General features: G+C 49.9%; 1 protein-coding gene across 1 annotated transcript; it reads right to left on the bottom strand.

The window, feature by feature from the left end:
- Nucleotides 1-1,125: 1,125 nt before the first annotated feature.
- Nucleotides 1,126-7,043, bottom strand: Sod3 (superoxide dismutase 3). The gene is made up of 2 exons (XM_021162753.2): nt 6,794-7,043; nt 1,126-2,872 (listed from the first exon to the last, which is right to left on the bottom strand). The coding sequence occupies exon 2, from the start codon at nt 2,852-2,854 to the stop codon at nt 2,099-2,101; it is 756 nt and encodes a 251-aa protein (XP_021018412.1). The 5' UTR covers nt 2,855-2,872; nt 6,794-7,043; the 3' UTR covers nt 1,126-2,098.
- Nucleotides 7,044-9,634: the final 2,591 nt, after the last annotated feature.

Genomic DNA, 9,634 nt, shown 5'->3' with positions numbered 1-9,634 from the left:
AGGCAGAGGCAGGCAGATCTTTGAGTTTGATGCCAGCCTGGTGTACAGAGCAAGTTCTAGCACAGCCAGGGCTACCCAGAGAAATTTGGTCTCTCTGTGGCAAGCTCTCCTTGGTTGAATCCCCTCTAGTTGCATGACGCTCACTAACTTACAAGGTGTCCAGAGCCACTGTTAGGGATAGTCAGACTCGTCGTCTGACTTTAGCTGTAGTTATTATTAGACTAATTGGATTTGTATTAAATATGCCTGTTCTGCTAAGCAGCTCTCACAAACAACACCCAATTTAGGCCTCAAAAAAAAAAAAAAAAAAAAACCCTGCGGAATGGCTATACTCTACATAGGTTCTGTGAGTCGTTCAGGTCATACAGTTTGGAAGCAAGTGGCAGAGCTGGGGTTCAATCAGATCTTCCTGTGTGAGTCTACACTGTCAACGAGCGTACTATAGTCAGTCCTTTGCTCTTACAGAGACTTGCAATATCCTCTTGTTATTTTCCTGGTGTGTCTTACCTCTGGGCCCTAGGGATAGTGGCTAACCCCATGAATGGACAGAATAAAGACTGATTGGGTCTGCTAGGACGTTCAGGGGTCCACCCACCCAAGAAGAACAGAAGGCCAGTGATGAGAAACATCTGCTGATCCCAAGCCTGGCGTTCCCATGGCTCTGATTGGCCACCGCATGGCAACAAAGGAGAGGATCTGGCTGTTGATGGGTTTCATTCCTCTCCATCATGGGTCCCCATGTCATCGGCATCTCATTAGCACAACTTCTAACTATGGAGACAGGGCATACTCAATGCAGAGGACGGGTTTCTGACTGTGGTTCAGTTGTGTGTCAGTTGTCTGACATCCTAGATATGGGAGAAGCAGAGGCTACTTCGAAGGACCAGCTTGGGAAGCCTGGGGAGGTACTATCTCAGGTACTCAGACCGGGTAGGTAAAGGTATAAGGCATGCAGTCGCTGTTCTGAAGATATCTGGGGAGCAGCATGCCTGGGTACCTCAACGCTTACCTCATTCTCACCAGGCTAGGGACTCACTTCACAGCAGATGGGTTTTATTCTCCCATCTTTGAGTTCTTCTTCTCCCGGCTTTGTCAGTGTCCTTTTGTAAAGAAGCCACACACATGCACATTTAAGCGTCCTTGTTATGTCCTCAGTCCTCCAAAAAGGCATAGCAATTAATGATAGAACCTTCTATCATTAGAGGAGGAGACCTGCAAATTCTCAGGGATATTTTGGGGGCAGGAAGAAAAAAAAAAACTAAGCTGCAAAGTCTCAAAAAAGTACACAAGGCCAGTGCGTTGTGTTGTGAATTGCTATGTTTTTAATGAGCAACATAAAGGTTCCCAAATACTCTCTCTAAGGAGCTGCTCTCCCTGGGGTGCAGGCACCATATGGGAAACAGATGAAAACAGAACCTGGGGGTCCCCCCGCAGGAGGTGATCGGGAACATGGAACTTGGGGGTGGGGGTGAGGGTGTCAGAGTGGTCCCAGAGTGCCTTGGAGGAACAAAGGGAAGAAAAAAGAGGTCTCTAGGGAAGAGAGGAGTCTCGGGTGCTATGGGGACAGGAAGAAAACAAAAGGGGGCAGGAGGAAATGGGGTGGGCGATATTTCAGTTTGGAGTACTCTCAAAGGTGCTAACTGGGAAGTGCTCAGAGGAGGAGAGTATCTGAGCACATGCGATCTCTGGGGAGGAAGAGGGGGTTCTCTGAGAGCAGACTCAAAGACTAGGGGCTTGTGGGATTGTCTTGGGGCACAAAGGGGCTCGGGGTGGATCTAGAGCATTAAGGATCTGGGTCTGTGGAAGTGCATAGGGCGTGAAAGGACTTCTGGGTTACCTAAGGTGTCCTGGACACAGAGGAACGGTGGCCGAGGCACGGGAGAACATCTGGGGTGCGCGGAGGTTCCTGGAGGCATCTGGGGGCCATACAGAGGTGTCTGGCGTGCATGGAAGCATGTGGGGCGCGCAGAGGCGACTGAGGTGTCTGGGAGGCCTCTGTCTAGGACGCCCGGAGGCCTCTAGGGTGACTAGAGGCGTCTGGGGGCGCCTGGAGACATCTATGCATGCAGCGGCTGGGCTCGGAGGCCCTGAGTGAGGCTTAAGTGGTCTTGCACTCGCTCTCCCGCCGCCGCTTCTTGCGCTCCTTTGTCTGACTCTCCCAGGCGGCGGAGCTGCTGGTGCCTACCACGCAGCAGGCGAGCCGGCGACCTGCGTTGCCATTCTGCAGGCTGGCCTGGTTGCCACCTTTACCCAGGTCGTCCTCGCCCGCGTGGACCACCACAGAGCGGCCCAAGATCGAGTGCGGTCCGGCCAGTGACGCGGTCAGGCCGACGCGATGCCTCCAGAGCTGGCCGTTGCGCACCACGAAGTTGCCAAAGTCGCCAGGGTGCTGCGGGTGCGGCACCTCCATCGGGTTGTAGTGCGGGCCGGTGGAATCGCAACCCTGGCTCAGGTCCCCGAACTCATGCACGTGGATGGCGCGGTTGGAGGTGTTCTGCTCAGCTGGGAAGCCCTCCAGATTGAAATAGGCCTCAAGCCTGGAACCCGGCCCCAGCTGCCGAAAGAGAACCAAGCCGGTGATCTGCGGCTGATCCGGTGGCAGCGTGGCTGATGGTTGTACCCTGCAGATTGCATGCATCTCAGCAGCATCCACCTCCCGTCGCCGTCCTAGCTCCATCCAGATCTCCAGCACTTTGGCATGCGTGTCGCCTATCTTCTCAACCAGGTCAAGCCTGTCTATCTTCTCAACCGGGTCAAGCCTGTCTGCTAGGTCGAAGCTGGACTCCCTTGGATCTGACGTGGTGACAGAGCCACAGGCCGCCAGTAGCGAGCCGTAGAACAAGAAGGCCAACATGGCTGAGGTTCTCTGCACCTGTGGAATGCCCCCATAAACCGTGGGAGGAAAGCAAGTCTTAGCCATTTGAAATTTCCAATCTCGGGGAGTTCATTCACACACCCCAAACCCACAGTCCCCAAGGGATTGCCTGGGTCTTCTCATTTGGGGCAGGAAGCTGGGGTGGGGGTAAGGGGGTGGGGATGTGGGGCAGAAGGACATAAATATGTCTCCAGGCACCAGGCACAATGTTGGGTCCTGTGTTTACAGAAGTGCCAAAAATCATGCGTTAAAAAAATTCTGCATGTTGAATAGCTGGAGGAAGTCTTAGGGCTTCGCGCGCGCGCGCGCGTGTGTGTGTGTGTGTGTGTGTGTGTGTGTGTGTGTGTGTAAGATGGGGGATCTCGCTGCCTTTCTAGATTGCTAACTCTTCCCACCTCCCTGCCTGATCTCCCAGGCTCTTCCTTCTGGCAGACAGATGTGAGCCTTACTATTCCCACTGCCATCTTGGATTTTGCCTGTCCTGAGTCCTCTTTCTGAAGTGTAGTCACCCTGTTCCCCACCACTTGGCCTACTTGGAGCTTGTGGTGGCAGCAATTCAGTTTTCTTCATGGTTTCTCCCTTGAGTACCTGTAATAGTTTCCTAACTAGTCCTCAGCCTGTGTCTGTCTCTGAGTCTCTGTGTTTCTGTCTGTCGCTTTCAGGTCTGTCCAGCTCCTAGGTCCACACCAGGCACAGGGTACATAGTTACTGAATAAAGAGAACAGTGAAGACAGCCGGGTCCTCAAGCCATCCTAACATAATTCTCAGGTTGAGGTTTGAGCCTTGTTCTGGGGACACTGGGGGGTGGGGGGGGCAGTGTGCAGATTTAAAACACTACATCCTTTTTATAAACGTGTAAAATTACATATCAATTTCACAAAATTTAAGTTCTAATAAGAAAGGACAGGGGCTGGGTTTGGAGACCAAGGAGACAGGAGAAAGGCAATGGGTACAATCTAGGGATGGAAAGAGGCAGCCTTAGGACTAGTTAGGGGGGCATTGCAGGGAGCCAAAGCAAAAACCATGAAAACTATTACTCAGTGGAGTTGGCAGAGAAGGGCATGGGTGTGGTAGCAGCGGCAGGAAGGAGAGAGACACAGTTGCCAAACACCAAGGTGCCCCAAAGAGAAGAATGTGTGAGTGCTTGTGGGTACCAGGCCCAAGAGGAAGTGGGCTAGTATGTGAGCAGTGGTGGGGACGTCTGGAAGCTCAGGTCTGGCATTGGGAGAGTCCAGGAGATTGGCTTAGTGTAGAGTGTGCATCAGTGTGTGTGTGTGTCTCTGTGTGTGTGTGTGTCTGTGTGTATGTCTGTGTAAGAGCCCAAGATCAGACATCTTCTTCAGTTGCCCTCTACCTTATGTATGGAGACAGAGTCTCTCACTGAGCCTGAAGCTTGTTCTTGTCTGGCTACTAGTCTAGCTAGCCAGATGGGGGTTTCCTCTCTCCTCCTCCAGGGCGCTGAGATTATGGGTGGACCACCATGCCCATCCAGCTTCTTGCATGGTTTCTGGGGATCCAAACTCCCCATTTTTGCTTTACCCACTGGGCCATCTTTTCAGCCTGGATTCTAGTTTTTAAAAACCAAGATGATTCCAATTCAGAAGAGCTTAACTGGATTTTGCTTTTTTTTTTTTTTTTTTAGGTTTAAATATCCTGGTGCCCAATTCAAAGACAACGGAAAGGTACAGAATCCAACCTCAGTTACAACACAGCTGACTCATTTGATGTGTGGGTGATTGATTTCAGGATGCCTCATGGATTCCAAAATCCATGGATGCCCAAGTCCCTTACATAAGATAGCAAGATGTGTGCACAGAAACAGCTCAGATGGTCCTGTACTCTTTAAAACATGCCTGGATGGCTTACTGCAGTTACCAGAGTAAATGCTGCGTAAACAGTCATTGCGAGAATAAAGGTCTGTATTCTATGTTCCGTGCAGATGTAGGGTGGGGTTTTTTGTCTGTTTGAGTTTTGTAATTTCTGTCTGAGGTTGTCTGTAATGCATAACCGAAGGACATGGAGGGTGACTCTATTGTGACTTCAGAGGGCTGCAATCCACAGCCTTGGCTCCTTACCTGTAAAATAAGACCAGTTCTGCTATCGAGGGTCATGATGAGGGTCAAGGTAGATATTTATAAATGAGATACTTTCACATTTTAAAGGCTGCCCTAAGGGATTAATGATGCCTCCAAGGGGCTGGTTGAAGGTCATCTGTGCTTTCAGAGTCCTTCTGCAACCCCTGAATAGGTGCCATTTAAAATGAATGGAGTGTGAGTTCTTTCCAAAGCTGTTATGGAGGGACAATTTAGTATGGTGATTATAAGAATGGATTCGGGAACTCACCCCATGAATCTAAAACTTGACTACTACTTACGCTCTGAGGTTATCTGCCATTGCTCTTTCTATGCTCAGTAGCAATTGTGCTAAGCTGCAAGCTGTAGATGGGCCTGCTTCCTCTCTGAGCCTAGTTCTCAGTTGCAAGTAGGTGCAGGCATGCCTACCTCTGGGGAGCTTGCTACCAGGCCTCAAAGAGAAAACTGAAGTGCCAACACCTGTTGAATATTTGGGCCATGTGCTGTTAAAAAGCTTTTGGCATATATGAATTATATATATATGTATATGTATATATATATATATGTATGTTTGTGTGTGTACATCTCTCTGTAGGTGGGTTCGTGTGTGTGTATGCGTGTGTGTGTGTGTGTGTGTGTGTATGCATGTGTGTGTGTGTGTGTAGATCACTGATTCAGCTCGATCACTAGGCCAGCAAGCCCTCCAATCTCCATGATTGTGCCTGGCTTTTACATAGATTCTGCAGATCAGACTTCAGTCCTTGCTCATAGCAAGCACTTTACTGACGGAGCCATCTCCCCAGTCCCGAGGTTTGGATCCCGGCAAGCACCCTATGAAGTGGGTGCTTACCTGGATACAAGTGGGCAGAAAGCAGGGACACAGAAGTGAGGTTCTCTCCCATGGTGGTTATGTAGTCACCAAAGAGCTAAGGGCAGGATTTCGAAATGAGTGGTTGATGGAGCTGTGAGAACCACCAGCTTGGGGATTCTGTGAAGGCCGAGGAAGGAGGGGATACCCAGAGATGGTTTGAGAAGAACAAAGATGTTAGGTCTCAGGGGACATTGAGAACGTAAAACCTACAGACCCCTCCCCTTTGATGTGGCCTACTGTGGCCCTGCCGTTAGAGCTTAGGGGGAGAGGGTGAAGTACAGGAGAAGCCTTATACATCTTGCCCCCTGATCTCTCACTGGACAGGGACTCTGACCCTCTCCAGAGGCAGCTGTCACTCAGGAATGTTCTGTGCTCAGGCTTTGCTTCAGGAATTCTTCCTGCAGAGCCTAGAGCAAAATCCAACTGGAGTGTGTTTGTGGGCTTCTCTAAAAATGAACACTTGAAAAAATATATATATTCTCTTAAGAAACGAAACGAAACAAAAAAAGAGCATCTTTCTGCACTTCCAGGTAAACCTAGACTCCTTGTTCGAGTGTCTCCCTTCCCCCCAGGCATTTTCTTCCTCAGCGGCTCCTTATAAGAAGCCTTTGCTGTAAGCCAGGGCTGACAGAACCCAGGTGGACTCCCCCAGAGTCCCTGCTCATCTTCCCTAACTCCAACCCAAGCCCCTCAGCGTCCACAGACAGCCTTCCATACATGACATTTATAGCACGGAAGACCTCCTCAACCAGCCAGTGCAGGCCCAGAGCAGAAAGCTTTGTCCCACCACCCTCCTTCCCATCTTCCCATGACTCTACTCCCCACTTTAGAAAAGCCAGGCCTGTCATTAATGGGGTTTCTCTCCCCCGAACATGATTGAAACTTTTCTAACCAGTGCCGGCTGCCCAACCCAGTTCCCAGAACTTAAGAAACACATTCCTAAAAGAATGAAATGAACTTCAGTTTGGCACGCACCTGTCAGGCTCTCCTCCCAAGAGCTCTTTCCCTCTGGTGAAGTTCAGGCCAGCACCCAGCTAGAGGCCCGAGGAAGAGCCTCTGAGTTGCCTCCCCAGAGCTGTCCAGCTGGCTGTTATGTGAGCGAGCAGCCGGGAGGCCAGCCCGGGGGAGTGGTCAGCAAATGGGAGGAAGGTCATTGGGCTGGCCAAGAGAAGCAAAGCCAGCTTCGCTGTCCCTTGTGGTAAAATTGCTGCCTCCTCCTCTTCCTCCTCCTCTTCCTCCCCTCCTTCTTTTTCCTTCTCTTCCTACTCCGTCTCCTTCTCCCCTTCTTATTCCTTTCTCCTCCTCTTTTTCTTCCTCCTCCTCTTCCTCCTCTTCTCCTCTTCCTCCTTTTCCCCCTCCTCCCCCACTTCGTCTTCTCCTTGTCCCCACCTCCCAGTCACTTTCCCACTGCTGGTTCTGCTTGCCAAGTATGCCTTTCGTGACTTCCCTGGCTCGTGCAGACGCAGTCAGTGACCTTCAAAACGCAGCAGGGGAGCAGAAATGAGAAAGAAAATAGTCTTGTTTGAAGAGGCACAATGGTCTCTTTATCGAAGGGCCTTTTCTTTTCCCCTGACTCCCTCAGCTACTGACTTCTTTTGCTGGATGTTGGTATATGTTTAAGACAGACATGGGCACTTGGCAGCTGAGTACGACACTCTCTCCAGAGCTGTGCTACCACACAAGGTGTGGGGCAGGCATGGTGGTGTGCCTTCAGTCTTGCCTTTTCCTACCCGTGTGCTCCTGGAAGCCCTCCCTTTACCTCCCTCTCAGCATCTGTAATATAATAGCTCTCATCCCCCATGAGAATCAAAGGAGTAAAGCCAGTGTCTGGTTTTCATAAGGACCTTAGTGAATCAACAATGACCATGACAATAACATTATAACTATTGCCACTGTTGTATTAAAATGACAAAGGAGGGTTGTTTGTTTTTGAAACAAAGTTGCATTTAACCCAAGCTAGCTTCAATTCGATCTGTAACTGAGGATTACTTTGAACTTTTAATCCCCCTGTCATCAGCTCCCAAATGCTGGGATTGCAGGCGTGCACTATCACGTTGGTGTGTCGCTGGGGTCAAACACAGGCCTTCATGCGTGTTAGGCAAGCATTCTGCCAACTGAGGCCTGCCCAGGAAGACTGTTACATAGACTACACAGACTGGAGGAGCCAGGAACCTCCAACCCCAGGCTTTTTATTTCTTTTGTTGTCATGAGCTCCTGTCGATCACAGAAACTCTCCAGAAATAAAAGGCTCTCTTTCCCAGAGAAGCATCTCCAGCTTGCTGCCGCCTGTCTGTCCCCTGAATTTCTTTGACAAATGGTTATTGGGTACCTGCCCCCTACCACGCCACACACCAGAGACTCCAAGCTGCACAAGTTTCTGCCCCATGTGGTTCACACTCTTAGGAAGCGTCAGTGGTACAGCTAGAGACAGAGGGACAGGATGGTCCCTGACACCTCCAGTCACCAGGTCTGGCAGGTGGGAAGTTTGTTCAGTAACCTGTTCTCTGCGTGCCACCTGGAGCTCAATGAACCTCCTTCAGGTGGCGGCTCCTAGAAGCATGGCGTTTAAATATTGATGGTTTTGAGATCACTGCTTGGTTGAAAGGCCCACAGGAAAGGGCCTTGTCCAGAGGCAGCTAGCTACTCTAAGAAATGAAAAGCAGGCTTCTCGGGACTTGAGGGCTCTGGCCCATCTGTCCTGCATCTGTTTGAAGGCAGACAGCTCTGCCAGTTCAGTCCTGAACTTTTTACCTGCTGTTGGGAGTAGCTGTCCTCAATAAATGAGCTTACAGAGTGTCAGGTGCTACCTACTGCCCATTGGCTGCCAGCCACCCACAACCACCCACCACCTACAGCCACCACAACCACCCACATACACCCTACCAAATCCTGGCTTCTCCATTCATTTTGTTAAATCCTTATTTTCATTCATTCATTCTTTGAGTGATTCTTTCTTTTTTCTTTTTGTAAGATTTATTTACTTATTTTTATGTGCGTATACTGTTGCTCTCTCCAGACAAACCAAAAGAGGCCATCTGATCCCATTACAGATGGTTGTGAGCCACCATGTGGTTGCTGGGAATTGAACTCAGGACCTCTGGAAGAGCTCCTAACCACTGAGCCATCTCTCCAGCCCTGAAGTAACTCTTGCATAAGTTCCTAGCTACTGTTTTAAGTGGTACTCTCTTCCACGAGCCTGATTTTATTTCGTTCAAGACTCAGGAAAGCATTCCTTCATTCTGGGATTCTAGGATTAGTGGCAAGCCTCAATTCACTTGCATTTTTTATGCTCTCTAGGAGAAAATTGCCCTCCCCCTCCCCTCTCCATCCCTGTAGCATTCAGTCCCCTTCCTTGGGTATTGTGATCTCTTTTCTTTCTTAGAAGCCAACTTTATTCCTAGATGCAAAGCTGGTGGCTTGGGCACCATTTGTCATGGTCTAAGCGTGATGCATTCTGGGACAATGAGACTCCAAGCTAATTAGTTGGGACCGCCCCCTCCCCCCCCGCAAGACTTTGTTGACCCATGTAAAAGGAAATACAAGGAAAGTACAGTGGAACAGGGATGGGGTGGAGGCCCCTGCACTCAGCCACACCAGAAACTCTGCTTTCATTATGTGAATCTTCTCATAGTACAAGAAAGTATCATGGGTATCCCAGTTGATGATAGCAATAGTTTTGATTCATCTACTCTATAGATAAGGACATAAGGCTCAAAAGGGAAAACCACGGGGTCAAGATGCACAGCTAGCAAAAGGCCAAGTCAGGATTTCAATCATAAGATCGGCCCAGCGACACACACCCGTGCTCCCTGCTAT

This window comes from Mus caroli, chromosome 5 (assembly GCF_900094665.2).
Source record: "Mus caroli chromosome 5, CAROLI_EIJ_v1.1, whole genome shotgun sequence".
NCBI classification, from domain to species: domain Eukaryota; kingdom Metazoa; phylum Chordata; class Mammalia; order Rodentia; family Muridae; genus Mus; species Mus caroli.
The sequence above is the reverse complement of the archived record's forward strand: the minus strand, read 5'-3'. Positions and strand labels throughout refer to the sequence as shown.

Excerpts from the sequence above, each read along its gene's own strand:
- Sod3 (XM_021162753.2), bottom strand. The coding sequence starts at position 2,854 with ATGTTGGCCTTCTTGTTCTACGGCTCGCTACTGGCGGCCTGTGGCTCT.